The sequence below is a fragment of the Aquarana catesbeiana genome, linkage group LG04 (genome assembly GCF_042186555.1).
Source record: "Aquarana catesbeiana isolate 2022-GZ linkage group LG04, ASM4218655v1, whole genome shotgun sequence".
NCBI classification, from domain to species: Eukaryota; Metazoa; Chordata; class Amphibia; order Anura; family Ranidae; genus Aquarana; species Aquarana catesbeiana.
Genome location: NC_133327.1, coordinates 691,737,325 through 691,754,636, shown reverse-complemented (window position 1 = coordinate 691,754,636; position 17,312 = coordinate 691,737,325). Strand labels below are relative to the sequence as shown.

Below are 17,312 nucleotides of genomic sequence, written 5' to 3'. Positions count from 1 at the left end.
CTGTCTGTATCCGGGGCCGTGCACCCACACCCGCACACATGTAAGATCAGGATCAGCGTCTGTGTCCATTCACCTCCTGCGTCCCATTAGCCATCAATGGGACTGCCTGCACCGGGAGGAGTGGACCACCTGTGCATCCCCATTTCAAAAACACCCCCCTTCACAAACACAGAAGCTTCTCCCAATCTGACATGTGTGGGGGTGTAGGTACATGGATGCACACTGTCTGCATTCGGGGGCGTGCACCCACACCCGCACACATGTAAGATCAGGATCAGCGTCTGTGTCCATTCACCTCCTGCGTCCCATTAGCCATCAATGGGACTGCCTGCACCGGGAGGAGTGGACCACCTGTGCATCCCCATTTCAAAAACACCCCCCTTCACAGACACAGAAGCTTCTCCCAATCTGACATGTGTGCGGGTGTAGGTACATGGATGCACACTGTCTGCATTCGGGGGCGTGCACCCACACCCGCACACATGTCAGATATCTGAGCATCGTACAGGGAGATGAACGGGGCACCCTAGACTGATGATTCAGGGACAATCCGATCGCCTTCGGGGGTCAGGAAGGAATTTTTTCCCCCTCTTTGGAGACAATCTGACCAAGGAGGGGGCTTTTCGCCTTCCTCTGAATCATCGTAAGGTTTAGGGGTCCGAAAAAGGCCCCACCTATGGGGAGCCAGAGGAGAACAGTGACCGATCTCTGATTATCAAGGCCTTAGAATCACTTCCTTCTATTGATTTATTTACAATAAAAAAAAATGTACAATAATAAATAAATAGTGTACATTTAAAACAAAAAACAAAGACAAAAAACAAAACAGACAAAAAACAAAAAAAAACAAAACAAAAAAAAAACAAAACAAAAAAAAAACATAGACACAACAAAGAAAACACATAACACAAAACACAAAAACAAAAAAAGACACAAAAATGAAGAAATTAGAAGAAGCAAAGCCCCGGTGGCCTAATGGATAAGGCACTGGCCTCCTAAGCCAGGGATTGTGGGTTCGAGTCCCACCTGGGGTGCTGTATACTTTTCTGATCACATGATACAGACAGAGAGCTGACACTCCATCACAGTTTACCTTAAAGTAGAACTTCATTAACCCCTTCAATACAGGACACCTTTACCCCCTTCCTGCCCAGGCCAATTTTCAGCTTTCATCGCTGTCGCACTTTGAATGACAATTACGCGGTCATACAACACTGTACACAGAGGACATTTTTATCACACAAATAGATCTTTCTTTTGATCGTATTTAATCACCACTGAGGGGGGGGGGGGGGGTTTGTTTTGTTTTTTGCTAAATAAACTAAATAAGACTGAAAACTTCAGAAAAAAAAGGTTTTTTCTTCGTTTCTGTTATAAAATTTTGCAAATAAATAATATTTCTTTATAAATTTGGTGTAAAATGTATTCGGCTCCATTTCTTTGGTGGAAATAATCGGTGTGTATTATTTATTCTATAGGAGAATTATAGAATCTACAATCGATGGTATTCATCGATCAGCCATAACATTATGACCACCCACCTAACATCCGGAAGGTCCCCATTTTGCTGATTTGAAATGTGAAATATCTACAAATAACAAAACAAAATCAAACATTCTAATAATAATAAGAAGAAAAAAAAAACAAAAAAAGAAAACGAAACCCTTTCATCCCCTCCCGCCAAGGAAGCGGGCACCATTGCGGGCACCATGATGCCATCTTCGCTTCTAACTGATCTGCAGATGCCATGGAGATGACCACCAGGAATTTGATAGCTTCAGGGTCGGTTCACACTGGGGCGACTTGGGATCCGACTTGTACGCCCTCAAGTCGCCCCAAGTCGCCCCAGAAATACTTTCAATGGGAGTTAACGCTAGTGTCTTAATAGACACTACTGAAGTCGCTCCGACTTCAGAGCGTACTCCCTGTACTACTTTGATCCGACTTGGTAGGCGACCTGTACCATAGAAATCAATGGAAGTCACCTCCAAGTCGGATCTCTCTGTAAAGTCGAGCGACTTTGCAGGGAAAACCCCTCCCTCCCCCCCTCCCTCCCAGAGAGGTGATTGGCCACAGGCGAAGTCGCCTGTCATGGAGGCGACTTCAAGTCGCCTCGTAATTTGCCGAAGTCGCGCTGAAGTCGCGCTAAAGTCGCGCTGAAGCCGCGCTGAAGTCGCGGTACAAAGTCGCCCTAAAGTCGTGTTGCCCATGTGTGAACCGACCCTCACAGTTTGATTGAGAGCACAAGCAACTGTGGCAGTCATCAATCACAGCGTGCCTTATACCAGAACGCGGTGCAGGAAAGGCGAGTCCGGTGACATGGCGGGCACCGTGATGCCAATGCGGTTTGTGCGCAGCACATTTTTTTTTTTTAAAGTATGCATGTGCCACTTTTTCCGCATTCTCACACGATTTCAATCTCAAAAATCGCACGGTATGTGGAGTGCGCGGGAATCGCACAGGAATGCGGCTCGTGCTCCCGTCCGATCCCGGGTTGAACCAGCCCTGAATGTAGCCGATTTCGGAAAGTTAAGTGGACGGGTTTCGTTCGGCTTTAGGCTGGGTTCACACTGATGAGATGCGTCACAGAAAATCGCACCACATCCCTGTGCAAATCACATGCGATTCTGTGCAGTGCGATCGTTTCATACGGCTCATACAGCACTGCTTTTGGGGTGTCGTTAACTTTTAATTGGCACTCGCAGCAGATCGAATGAACACAATGCGATTTCTATGCGGGAAACACAGCGATCCCTGTGAGTTTCCTGCATGGCATCCGTGTGCACCCAGCATAAAAGCCGAGATCCACCCAAAGGGGGGGGAGTTTCACTCGTCTGACTCCTCCTCCTCTCTGTTGCCACATTTGGCACCTTTTGCGGTGGGGGGAGGGGACACCTGGTTTCGCCGCAGTGAACTGAGCCGGAAGTCCGGCCCCCCCTCCTACTTTCTCCAAAGCCGGCCCATTCACAGAGTGCAGCGCGCTCCACGCATGTTCAGTAGCAAACCGGCTGTGAGGCCACAAGGCTTTCCTGCAGGTTTCCCTTAGTCATAATGGCGGCGCCAGCACCTGCTCGGGTGAGGGCACCGCGGGATCCCTGGACAGGAAAGTGACCAGAAACATTAACCCCTTCACGCCAACCATACACAAATTTACATTCATGGTATGAAGGGGTTATATACCAGAGGGTGATATGCAGCTGCGGGCATCACCCCGGTACTATTATTTTTTTAGAGTGGGCGATCTGCTTTTTAGTGCTAACAACCAATGTGGCTAAAAGCTGCTCGGCTGTTATCCTAAAGGAGCGGGAGGGGACGCCCCCCCCCTCTCCCCGCCTTCCGCCGCTCTTTCCGGGCCTCCCGTCTAGGGTGACCACAAGTCCTGGGTGTCCCGGGACAGTCCCGCATTTTGCAGGTCTGTTCCGGGCACCTTCATTCCAGGACAATACAGTGCCCCGGAATGAAACTGACACAGCCCCCCCACCACCAGGGCTGATCTGATGCCCCCCCAAAAAAAGGCGCCACATCGCCGCTTTACTCAGTACTTGTCCTGGCTGGGAATGTCTGGAGAGGCACAATCCCCACCCCCTGCTTGTGATTGGAGAAATCATAAATCCCGCCTCTTGCGTGTAATCGCTGTAGAGGCAGCATTGGAAGAAGGTAAAGCGGGTCTCGGCCGGCCAGGACAAGTACTGTCGGTGAGTAAAGTGGCGATGCGGCGGCCATTTTTGAGGGGTGTGATCGGTGCTTCTGGGTAAATCGCGCACCCGCCGCCCCAGCTGTGCCGTGATTCGTTACAGCACAAGGTGTTTTTTAGGAAGGGGGGAGGGGTGTCCCTAAATGGCAGTTTGGAAATGTGGTCACCCTAATCCCACCGGGAGACCCGAACCACCATTCGGCTAGGCTGAGATCTGAATGAAGCCGGATTCGGCTCTGATCGAGTCTCCGATGTAAAATCCCGGAAGTGACATCACTTCCGGTTTACTCAGCCGCCAATGGCGCCGATTTAAAAAAATGACAGCATTCAGAATTGCCTTTTTGGCGATCTGAATACTTTTAAGTGCAAAGGAGGGAATTGGGGTCTTTTAGATCCCCTCCCCCGATCCCTCCATAAAGAGGACCTGTCACCACCTATTACTGTCACAGGGGAGATTTACATTACTTGTGACAGCAATAAAAGTGATCAGATTTTATTTATTTTTTCAAAGGGACAGTGTAAAAAAATAAAGATAAAATAAATAAGAAAAAAAATTTTTTTTTTTAAAGCGCCCCCGTCCCTGCGCGCTCAGGCAGCAAAGAAAACGCATACGTAAGTCGCGCCCACAAATGTAAACGATGTTCAAACCACACATGTGAGGGATCGCCGCGATTGTCAGAGTGAGAGCAATAATTCTAGCCCTAGACCTCCTCTGTAATGCTAAAAAAGTGTTGCCTATGGAGATTTTTACGTACCGTAGTTTGTCGCCATTCCACAAGTGTGCGCAATTTCAAAGCGTGACATGTTAGGTATCTATTTACTCGGCATAACATCATCTTTCACATTATACAAAAAAATTGGGCTGACTTTACTGTTTAGTTTTTTTAAATCCGCACAATTGTCTTCCCCCCCCCCCAAAAAAAGTACATTTGAAAGACCGCTGCGCAAATACCATGTGACATAAAATATTGCAGTGATCGCCATTTTATTTTCTAGGGTTTCTGCTACAAATATATAAATATATATATAATGTTTGGTGGTTCTAAGTAAGCTTGTAGAAAAAAAATACAGATTTTAACTTGTAAGCAAAAAATGTCAGAAATAGGCTCAGGCATGAAAGGGGTTAAAAGTCATCAACTGCGATATTTGTCAGGGCTGGACTGGAACAAAAATGTGGCCCTGGACTTCATCCAGACCGGCCCAGGGCACAACACATCAGGGCACATCAGGGTTCATAGCACATTAGAGCATGGGGCACATCAGGGCACATCAGGGAACATCGGGGCACATAGCACATGGGGGCACATAGCACATGGGGGCACATCAGGGCACATTATGGGGAACATCAGGGCACATCAGAGAACATCGGGGCACATAGCACATGGGGGCACATCAGGGCACATTATGGGGCACATGGCACATTATGGGGAACATCAGGGCACATGGCACATTATGGGGCACATTGTTTACTAGCCAGCATGCAGAGTAGCACAGGAAGCGTCTGTGATAGGTTCTCTCTCATGTCGCACTGCTCCCCGGCGGCCCCTCCTCTCTTCTCGTCCATCCCCATTTGCTTGTGACATCATCTGGGATGGACGAGAAGAGAGGAGGGGCCGCCGGGGAGCAGTGCGACATGAGAGAGAACCTATCACAGACGCTTCCTGCGCTACTCTGCATGCTGGCTAAATCTTGATCTACACGTCAGGCGCTAGCTGTCGGCGATTGACAGGTAGATCGCTGCGGACCTCCGGTGCAATAGGCGGCCGCTGAAAACAGCCCACTGAGCAATCGGCCCACCGGGAAACTCCCGGTAGACCCGATGGCCAGTCCATCCCTGGTATTTGTAGAGGATTTGTAGCTGCTGACTTTGAATTTTTTCTGAAGGAGCTCGGAGCTCCTCCCCCCCTATAGCTCCACATTTTAATATGACACATTGTTTCCTTTTACTTACAATTACTGGTATTCCGAGTGTTGTCCCCCCACCTCATGGATTCTTCCGAGGTACTTCCTGTCACATGTTCCAGGAGTAAAAATGGCCGCTGTGATACGACTATAGAGAAAAAGAAAAAAAAACAATTACTAATAACGTCTCCAGAGGCCTTTGTTGTATTATTTATAATAAGGGAGGAGTTCCTCTTTAACTCCTTTCTGACGGGTGGATGTCCTGGACTTTCAGTGGTCATACCGGGATGATGGGAGGAGCTACAGGCATCATCCCAGGATTTACTTTTTCAGAACGTGACTTCCTGTGTTGTAAAAGCCATCCTAGTGGCTGATTAGCTGCTGGATGTCTTTTACAGGCACCAGGAGAGGACGTCCCCCCCCCTCCTGATGGCACCTTTTCGAGCTCTCCAATGCAAGCGGGGAGCCCGATTTATATAATCTGGCGTTGCCATTTGGTTACCATAGAGCTGGCCATGGACCAGATGGTCCACAGGCATCTCTATGGTTCTGGGAGGCCAGGAGGGACGCCATGACGTCACTTCCAGTTCTGGCAGATGTAAACACTGACATTTTTTTTTGTGGAAAACATGAGATCAATGTCTTATTTTTTCTCTCATGTTTTCCAAGGTGAAGGAGAGATTGGGGTCTTATAGACCCCCCCAGATGTCTCCATAAAGAGGACCTGTCATCTCTTATTTCCCTCATAATAATAGAACCTGATGGAGACCCTCATAATAATAGAACCTGATAGAGACCCTCATAATAATAGAACCTGATGGAGACCCTCATAATAATAGAACCTGATAGAGACCCTCATAATAATAGAACCCAACGAAGACCCTTATAATAACAGAACCCGGCAGAGACCCTCATAATAATAGAACCTGATGGAGACCCTCATAATAATAGAACCTGATAGAGACCCTCATAATAATAGAACCTGATGGAGACCCTCATAATAATAGAACCTGATAGAGACCCTCATAATAATAGAACCCAACGGAGACCCTTATAATAACAGAACCCGGCAGAGACCCTCATAATAATAGAATCTGATGGAGACCCTCATAATAATAGAACCTGATGGAGACCCTCATAATAATAGAACATGATGGAGACCCTCATAATAATAGAACATGATGGAGACCCTCATAATAAGAGAACCCAACGGAGACCCTCATAATAAAAGAACATGATGGAGACCCTCATAATAATAGAACCTGATAGAGACCCTAGACCATAGCACATCAGGGCACATAGCACTGTCGGTGATTGACGGGTAGATCGCTGCGGACCTCCAATGCAATAAGCGGCCACTGAAACCGGCCCACTGAGCAATCGGCCCACCGGGAAACTCTCGGTGGTCCCGAAGGCCAGTCCATCCCTGGTATTTGTAGAGGATTTGTAGCTGCCGACTTTTATTTTTTTTCTGAAGGAGCTCGGAGCTCCTCCCCCCTCCAGCTCCACATTTTAATATGAAACATTGTTTCCTTTCACTTACAATTACTGGTATTCCGAGTGTTGTCCCCCCGCCTCATGGATTCTTCCTGGGTACTTCCTGTCACATGTTCCAGGAGTAAAAATGGCCGCTGTGATACGACTATAGAGAAAAAGAAAAAAAAACAATTACTAATCACGTCTCCAGAGGCCTTTGTTGTCTTATTTATAATAAGGGAGGAGTTCCTCTTTAACCCCTTCCTGACGGGTGGATGTCCTGGACTTTCAGTGGTCATACCGGGATGATGGGTGGAGCTATAGGCTTTATCCCGAGATTTACTTTTTCAGAACGCGACTTCCTGTGTTGTAAAAGCCATCCTAGTGGCTGATTAGCTGCTGAAAGTGTCTTTTACAGGCACCAGGAGAGGACGTTCCCCCCTCCCCCCTCCTGATGGCACCTTTTCCAGCTCTCCATATAATCTGGCGGTGCTACTGGGTTACCATAGAGCGGGCCATGGACCAGATGGTCCCCAAGCATCTCTATGGTTCTGGGATGCCGGAAGCGACGCCATGACGTCACTTCCAGTTCTGGCAGATGTAAACACTGACATTTTTTTTTTTGGAAAACATGAAATCAATGTCTTTATTTTATCTCATGTTTTCCAAGATAGAGGAGAGATTTGGGGGTCTTATAGACCCCCCAGATGTCTCCATGAAGAGGACCTGTCATCTCTTATTTCCCTCATAATAACAGAACCTGATGGAGACCCTCATAATAACAGAACCCGGCAGAGACCCTCATAATAATAGAACCTGATGGAGACCCTCATAATAATAGAACCTGATAGAGACCCTCATAATAATAGAACCTGATGGAGACCCTCATAATAATAGAACCTGATAGAGACCCTCATAATAATTGAACCTGATGGAGACCCTCATAATAATAGAATCTGATAGAGACCCTCATAATAATAGAGCCTGATGGAGACCCTCATAATAATAGAACCTGATAGAGACCCTCATAATAATAGAACCTGATGGAGACCCTCATAATAATAGAACCTGATGGAGACCCTCATAATAATAGAACCTGATGGAGACCCTCGGTCTGTTCTATAGTTGTATTGTTCTGTATGGATGGAGGTGTCCCCGGGACAGGAAGTGAGGTGGATTCTCTTTAGGGGGTCACAGATGGTGATAAACACCCGGCAGAGTCTCTCCGCTCCTTCCAATACACAGGAATGGGGGGAGGGGATTATATGGGATGAGGACCACCATGACCCCCCCACACACAGCATAAAGCCTGAGAGGGTCACACTGAGCCCCCCGAGCAACCGATCACCGGATATGTCCCGCACAGCCGAGTACAGAGCGGACTACAACTCCCAGCATCTCCGGGCGGCCTGTACCCCGTCTCCATGGTGACCCGTCGGAATGTGTAAAGGAAATGACGTTACGTCACCGCCATCTTGCTACACCCCGTACTCGCCCACACTAAGGATAGAATGGGAAGGAGAAAGCGGACATCTTGTTACACCCACCGGAGTTTTGCATTTTACAATTATTTTTAACTGTAATCTGAAGTTATGTCGTAAAATACATAACACAGAACTCCGTCCGATTTTATAACCTCAGATTACAATTAAACATAATTGTAAAATGCAAAACTCCGGTGGGTGGAACAAGATGTCCGCTTTCCCCTTCTCAGTGTATTCTTACTGTGGGCGAGTGCGGGGTGTAGAAAGATGGCGGCGACTAAACGTCACTTCCGCTTCCAATTTTGACGGGTCGCCGCACTGTTTATCAGTTCAGAAAGTGCAACGGAAGTGACGTCACATCGCGGCCATCTTTGTACACCCCGCACTCGTCCGCAGACACCGGACCTCATCGTACAACATAACAAACCGGGGAGAGGGGGAGGAGCTCCGGGCACAGGCCACCCCCATCACCGGAACCTTCATACACCCCAATATCATCACCGGGGACCCCTCCCCCCCATATCTGTACCGACATCACTGGGACCCGGATAATACACCAAATACCCCCCTCCCCCCATCATCTCCAAATACCCCCCTCCCCCATCACCTCCAAATACCCCCCTCCCCCCATCACCTCCAAATACCCCCCCTCCCCCCATCACCACCAAATACCCCACTCCCCCATCAAATACCCCCCTCCCCCATCACCCCCAAATACCCCCCTCCCCCATCACCACCAAATACCCCCCTCCCCCATCACCACCAAATACCCCCCTCCCCCCATCACCACCAAATACCCCCTCCCCCCATCACCACCAAATACCCCCCTCCCCCCATCACCTCCAAATACCCCCCTCCCCCATCACCACCAAATACCCCCCTCCCCCCATCACCACCAAATACCCCCCTCCCCCCATCACCTCCAAATTATACTCCCAATATAATACCCCCCTCCCCCCATATCACTGACACCTGTATGAATAGGATGATCCATTATATGGGGGAGGGGAATCAATAACCAATCTATATCACATCATCCCACCACTGATCGGTTCCTCGATCAATACCCGGCCTATGATTTTATATTCACCAATTGATCAATCCCCTTTACTGATTTGTAACCAATCAATATCATGACTAATAATCAATATCTCATCATTCCCAATACTTGGTCATCACTGTCTGATTATTAATTGTCATTGATCTATGATATACTGATATCCCATCACTCCCAGCACTTATCACTGATCAATAACCAGCCTGTATCTCATGATTTTCACCCCCCCCCCGATCAGTGATCAATAACCAGCCTGTATCTCATGATTTTCACCCACCCGATCAGTGATCAATAACCAGCCTGTATCTCATGATTTTCACCTCCCCCTCCCCCCCGATCAGTGATCAATAACCAGCCTGTATCTCATGATTTTCACCCCCCCTGATCAGTGATCAATAACCAGCCTGTATCTCATGACTTTCACCTTCCCCCGATCACTGATCAATAACCAGCCTGTATCTCATGATTTTCACCTCCCTCCCCCCCAATCAGTGATCAATAACCAACCTGTATCTAATGATTTTCACCTCCCCCCGATCAGTGATCAATAACCAGCCTGTATCTCATGATTTTCACCTCCCCCTCCCCCCGATCACTGATCAATAACCAGCCTGCATCTCATGATTTTCACCTCCCTCCCCCCCGATCAGTGATCAATAACCAGCCTGTATCCCATGATTTTCACCCCCCCTCCCCCCCGATCACTGATCAATAACCAGCCTGTATCTCATGATTTTCACCCCCCCTCCCCCCCGATCAGTGATCAATAACCAGCCTGTATCCCATGATTTTCACCCCCCTCCCCCCCGATCAGTGATCAATAACCAGCCTGTATCCCATGATTTTCACCCCCCCTCCCCCCGATCAGTGATCAATAACCAGCCTGTATCTCATGATTTTCACCCCCCTCCCCCCGATCAATGATCAATAACCAGCCTGTATCTCATGATTTTCACCACCCCCCGATCAGTGATCAATAACCAGCCTGTATCTCATGATTTTCACCTTCCCCCGATCAGTGATCAATAAGCAGCAATTTCCTCCGCTTTCTACAATACTTCTTTGTCTTCCATTATAACCTCCTCATTCACTTATCAATACTCTGTATTGCTGATTATCAGTAATCACCAATCTTCATTCTTTTATCAATAACCTCCCATTGATATTCATTCATTTCTCATAGATCTCATCGATCACCGATCAATATATTTACCTATAAACTGAATAATCTTTTCCTGTCAGTGATCATCCACCTATCAGTGATCAGTATCTGGTCACCTGATCACACGCCACCCAACGATCACCAATCAATCATTTCTCTGATCATACCTTTGTTAGGCCGATCAATAATTATTATCAACAATCACTACCCGTATACTGTATACTCATTGTTCACTCACTGTATAGAGGGAGGAGAGATACATCTATATGTGTAAACATTGTTTATAAACATTGATCAGACAGATATACAAAGTAACATTGTTTATAAACATTGATCAGACGGGAGATAGAGAGATACAAAGTAATATTGTTTATAAACATTGATCAGACGGGAGATAGAGAGATACAAAGTAACATTGTTTATAAACATTGATCAGACGGGAGATAGAGAGATACAAAGTAACATTGTTTATAAACATTGATCAGACGGGAGATAGAGAGATACAAAGTAACATTGTTTATAAACATTGATCAGACGGAAGATAGAGAGATACAAAGTAACATTGTTTATAAACATTGATCAGACGGGAGATAGAGAGATACAAAGTAACATTGTTTATAAACATTGATCAGACGGGAGATAGAGAGATACAAAGTAACATTGTTTATAAACATTGATCAGACGGAAGATAGAGAGATACAAAGTAACATTGTTTATAAACATTGATCAGACGGGAGATAGAGAGATACAAAGTAACATTGTTTATAAACTTTTTTTCATATTTTCCATTTTTCCAAAAGCGACTAAAACAATTGTTTAAAATGGTGAATAAAAGAATAATAATAATAAAAAGAAATGTTCCGGCTAAACGAATCAGATAATAAAAATAGGATTAATTGCCCAGAAAATGTTAAAAACTGTTTTATCTCTCCCCTTCCTGTGGGGTGTTATGTGGGTGTATTGCACTTTGTGTACACTAGGTGGAGCCATTATAACATTTAATGAGAAATCCAGCTCTGCCCAATAAGGGTGAAGAACCAGAAATGGACAGCAGGGGGCGAGCGTGTATTCTGGAATATATCTATTCACCATTGACTGTCCATTATATACATTCCAGTTCATCCCGATAGTCAGATGGAGTTTTAGTGATTTTACTTCCCTAAAGGCCTCTGGGAAAAAAATAGACCAAAAGCCGTTTCCTCTTCTGTAGATCTGCCTCTGAGTACCCTTATCCACCGGAAGATTTACCCCCATTCCTGACCAGGCCATTTATTGCCTTGTGGCACTGCGTTACTTTAACTGACAATTGCGCTGTCATGCGACGCTGTACCCAAATAAAATTTACAGTATGTGACAAAAGTAAGTACACCCCTCAGTGACATTTGTGTAAATCTTTTCTTCTATCTTTTCATGTGACAACACTGAAGAAATGACACTTGTCTACAATGTAAAGTAGTGAGTGTACAGCTTGTATAACAGTGTAAATTTGCTGTCCCCTCAAAATAACTCAACACACAGCCATTAATGTCTAAACCGCTGGCAACAAAAGTCAGTACACCCCTAAGTGAAAATCTCCAAATTGGGCCCAATTAGCCATTTTCCCTCCCCGGTGTCATGTGACTCGTTAGTGTTACAAGGTCTCAGGTGTGAATGGGGAGCAGGTGTGTTAAATTTGGTGTTATCGCTCTCACTCTCCCATACTGGTCACTGGAAGTACAACATGGCACCTCATGGCAAAGAACTCTCTGAGGATCTGAAAAAAAGAATTGTTGCTCTACATAAAGATGGTCTAGGCTATAAGAAGATTGCCAAGACCCTGAAACTGAGCTGCAGCACGGTGGCCAAGACCATACAGCGGTATAACAGGACAGGTTCCACTCAGAACAGGCCTCGCCATGGTCCACCAAAGAAGTTGAGGTCACGTGCTCAGCGTCATATCCAGAGGTTGTCTTTGGGAAATAGACATATGAGTGCTGCCAGCATTGCTGCAGAGGTTGTAGGGGTGGGGGGTCAGCCTGTCAGTGCTCAGACCATATGCCGCACACTGCATCAAATTGGTCTGCATGGCTGTCATCCCAGAAGGAAGCCTCTTCTAAAGATGATGTACAAGAAAGTCCACAAACAGTTTGCTGAAGACAAGCAGACTAAGGACATGGATTACTGGAACCATGTCCTGTGGTCTGATGAGACCAAGATAAACGTATTTGGTTCAGATGGTGACAAGCGTGTGTGGGGGCAACCAGGTGAGGAGGACAAAGACAAGTGTGTCTTGTCTACAGTCAAGCATGGTGGTGGGAGTGTCATGGTCTGGGGCTGCATGAGAGCTGCCGGCACTGGGGGGCTACAGATCATTGAGGGAACCATGAATGCCAACATGTACTGTGACATACTGAAGCAGAGCATGATCCCCTCCCTTCAGAGACTGGACTGCAGGGCAGTATTCCAACATGATAACCACCCCAAACACACCTCCAAGACCACCACTGCCTTGCTAAAGAAGCTGAGGGTAAAGGTGATGGACTGGCCAAGCATGTCTCCAGACCTAAACCCTATTGATCATCTGTGGGACCTCCTCAAACGGAAGGTGGAGGAGCGCAAGGTCTCTAACATCCACCAGCTCTGTGATGTCATCATGGAGGAGGGGAAGAGGACTCCAGTGACAACCTGTGAAGCTCTGGTGACCTCCGTGCCCAAGAGGGTTAAGGCAGTGCTGGAAAATAATGGTGACCACACAAAATATTGACACTTTGGTCCCAATTTGGAGATTATCACTTAGGGGTGTACTGACTTTTGTTGCCAGCGGTTTAGACATTAATGGCTGTATGTTGAGTTATTTTGAGGGGACAGCAAATTTACACTGTTATACAAGCTGTACACTCACTACTTTACATTGTAGACAAGTGTCATTTCTTCAGTGTTGTCACATGAAAAGATAGAAGAAAAGATTTACACAAATGTCACTGAGGGGTGTACTTACTTTTGTGATATACAGTACAGCACACTGCGTCTGTTAGGGCTCATTTACACTAGTGGATGGGGTGCTGTAAAACATCCCCCCCCCCCATTGCTACCCCCTTTGGCTGCAGGGGCAGTGGCCAGGAGTATACACATGTCACTGCCATGTTGCTTTGCAGGAATTATACCCCCTGTCGCTTTTATTTAAGTTAATGGGGTCATTTTGCAACTGCCCCTCAACTATGCGCAATGCGTGCCGTTGTGGTGTGCTGGTTTGTGGGTAAAGCAGGTGGTGAAGAGCTAAGTAAATAGCAAGCTGGTCCAAACTGACTATTTAACCGCTTGAGGACTGCCCACCATATATGAAGTGCGGCCGCTCTGTGCCAGATTTCATACCTAGTACAAGAACTCTGCTGAACTATCTGACATTGCTGTATCATTTTTGGTAAATGTCTTCTGCTTCCATATTTTTAAACTTCTATATTTCATGCTAGCTATATAAAAACCACACTGCATTAGCAACATTACTGGTGATTGATTCCCAACCCCATTTGGCTTGAGTGATGAAGAGAGGTAATAAGATTTACGACCCTAGCCTGTGTCTGGTCTGGTATTGGCCATCTCCTCTCCCATATTCAGGTGTCTCAAATCAGACCCAATAATGACCAATAGAGAAACGCATTCCTGCTCAGTCTCCCTGTAAATTTAAAGCAGCCTATGGGGTGGCGCAGACACCATGGCTCTTTCCTGAGTGGCTCTGTCCTGAGTGATGCGAAGTTTCTCCGCCGCAGTTTACCTAAAGCTGGATGAAGATACAACAAGAACTTTGCTCCACTCTGCAAGACGGCAAGCAAACCAGCATCTGACATTTATTTTATATCAAGTCAGATTCCCACTCTGTCCACTAACATGCTCCTCATTCTCTTCCTTCTCACATCGGTGTCTTCTATCCTCAAATTATCCTTACTCTACCCCTCCTCTCTACCCTGCAGCATGCACATATCACCCTCACTCCTACCCTCTCCCTACTACTGCACCCATCATCTCCTGCATTTGCTGCACCCACATGCTGGCATAAACACCAGGGCCACTAGACACGTGCCCTCATACACATCCCACTCCCATCTTGCCTTCCTCACCCTCCTCCTTCTCCTAGTCTCAGGTGACATTTCTCCTAATCCTGGTCCACCATTTTCCAACTGCAAGCCACATCTCCAATACCCCTCCCCCTCTGGCAACCACCGCAATCCACTCAGTTTAATGTCTATCCCCCTGCTTCCTCAAAGCAGCCCACCTATCTCATGTCCCCCTTGGAACGCCCGCTCCATCTGTAACAAGCTAACATCTGTACATGACCTCCTCATCTCTCATGGCGTTAACATACTCGCCATAACGGAAACCTGCCTTCAAAATTTTGACTCAGCTTCTCCTGCTGCCCTCTTCCATGGTGGTCTCCATTGGACTCACTCCCCCAGACCCAACAGACAGAAAGGAGGTGGGGAGTTGTATTCCTTCTATCCCCACAAAGCACCTTCCAAGTCCTTCCTATCCCTCCCTCTCTATCCCTCTCTTCTTTCGAGATGTATTGTATTCGTCTGTTTTCTCCCATTTCTCTGAGAATTGCAGCAATATATCGTCCTCCAGGACCGGTATCGCGCTTTCTTCATGACTTTGCTGCCTGGCTACTCTACTTTCTCTCCTCTGAAATATCTACGATCATTCTTGGTGACTTCAACATTCCTGTCAATGTTAATAACCCAACTACAGCTAAACTTCTCGACTTAACCTCATCTTTTGACCTAACCCAATGGACACGTACTTCCACTCTCTCCAATGGTAATACCCTTGACCTTGTATTCTCCCATCTCTGCAATCCTGGCAACCTCACCAACACCCCCTTTCCTCTCTCTGATCACAACCTCATTACTTTCACTGTATCCTTGCCTCCAACCACCCATCCCTCCAAGCAGCAAACAATTACTTGTAGGAACCATCGCCACTTTAACCCTTCTCTTCTCTATTCTGCTACTGACCACCTATATGACATAATCTCTCCCCTGTCCTGTCCTGGCCACTTCTGTCTACAACAGTTCACTCTCATCAACACAAGATGCACTTGCTCCTCTAACCACACGCAGAATCAGGTCCCGACCGTTACAACCCTGGCAACCTGACAACACTAGAAATCTCAAGAGACATTGCCGTGCTCTTGAATGACTGTGGTGTAAAACCAAATGTCTTCAAGACTTTACCCTATATAAATCTGCCCTTCAAAATCACAATTCCTACCTCCATGCTGCCAAACAAGCCTACTCTGTCTCTCTTATTAATACTTTGTCATCCAGTCTCCGTCTGCTCTTCTCAACCTTTAACTCTCTGCTTCGTCCCCCACCCCCCTCCACCCACTAACTCACTCACTGCCCAAGAGATTGCCAATCACTTCAAAGACAAGATTGATGCAATTCCTGAAGACATCTCCACTGTGCGGACATCTTCCCACCCAACATACCTTGTCTAACAGCACATTCAACATTCTCCTCTTTTGAAGTACTACTGAAGAGGTTCCAAAACTTTTCTCTGATGCCCACCTAACCAATTGTCCCCTTGGATCCTGTTCCCTCACAACTACTACGGTCACCCTCTTCTTCTATCCTGTGCTCCCTCACTCACATCTTCAATCTCTCCCTCTCTAGTGGCATCTTCCCCTCCCCTCTAAAACATGCGCAGATCACTCCCATACTTAAAAAGCCCTCACTGGACCCCACCAGCCTGAACAACTTAAGACCCATCTCATTGCTCCCATTCACCTCTACTTTGACGTTGAGTACCGACCGTTGTTATGGCAGCAGATAGCTACCAAAACCCCCGGCAGGCGGTCCGCTTTACGATAAAAGTGGTCTCCGTGGCAGATTTGCTGTGAGTTCACTTTTATCGGTGGTGGGGGAGGTGCCCCCCCCTCCTCCGGTCGTCTTCGCCACTTACCGGAGCCACTGGTAGGAGATGATCCGATCCTTTCCCTCACAGAGGCACCGTGTCGAGTGAGGGAATGATGGCCCCCTACTCGGCTCCATAACATTGGATGACGGAAGCGATGTCAAAAAATCGTGCAGAAAAACGCTGCCTTGACGTGTAAACAACCATCACTAGGACTCCTCAGCTTCACGCGTTTCGCCCCTCCCACTGGGCGTCTTAAGAAGCATCTTTTCACCCATATACTGATTACATCCAACAGCCCCAGCCTTTGACTGGAGACGCCAATCTAAATGTAATACCGGGGGCATTTAAAGATTACTGCTGGTGAGTGGGGACCCAGGAGGGGGACCCAGAGTGTCGCCAAGATCTACACCAACTCCATCATTTGCACAAGTTCAACACATCATATGATTATTATATGGATGGACTTTGTTTTGCACTATAATTGCACTGAGCACTTTACATTGTCAGGTAATGTCATGTTATTGATTATACTGATGTAGGCACTTTATTATACATTGTATTATTATTTATTGGAGCAGCGCTGAGTAGAACATTTATATTTTTCATCACTTGGGGTCTTTCACTTTACACTACAGCAGCAGCACA

The 17,312-nt window shown here is 46.7% G+C and overlaps 1 protein-coding gene and 1 non-coding gene across 2 annotated transcripts in view; one reads left to right on the top strand and one right to left on the bottom strand.

The window, feature by feature from the left end:
* Positions 1-17,312, bottom strand: part of TOGARAM2 (TOG array regulator of axonemal microtubules 2) — a 166,559-nt gene that overhangs the window by 65,062 nt on the left and 84,185 nt on the right. The window contains exons 8-9 of the mRNA XM_073628792.1: positions 7,140-7,238; positions 5,646-5,744 (exon numbers count right to left, since the gene is read on the bottom strand). Coding sequence (XP_073484893.1) covers positions 5,646-5,744; positions 7,140-7,238 — 198 coding nt within the window. The remainder of the gene's footprint in view (positions 1-5,645; positions 5,745-7,139; positions 7,239-17,312) is intronic.
* TRNAR-CCU (transfer RNA arginine (anticodon CCU)) lies at positions 962-1,034 on the top strand. Its single transcript has one exon. It is a non-coding gene; the product is annotated as a tRNA-Arg (tRNA).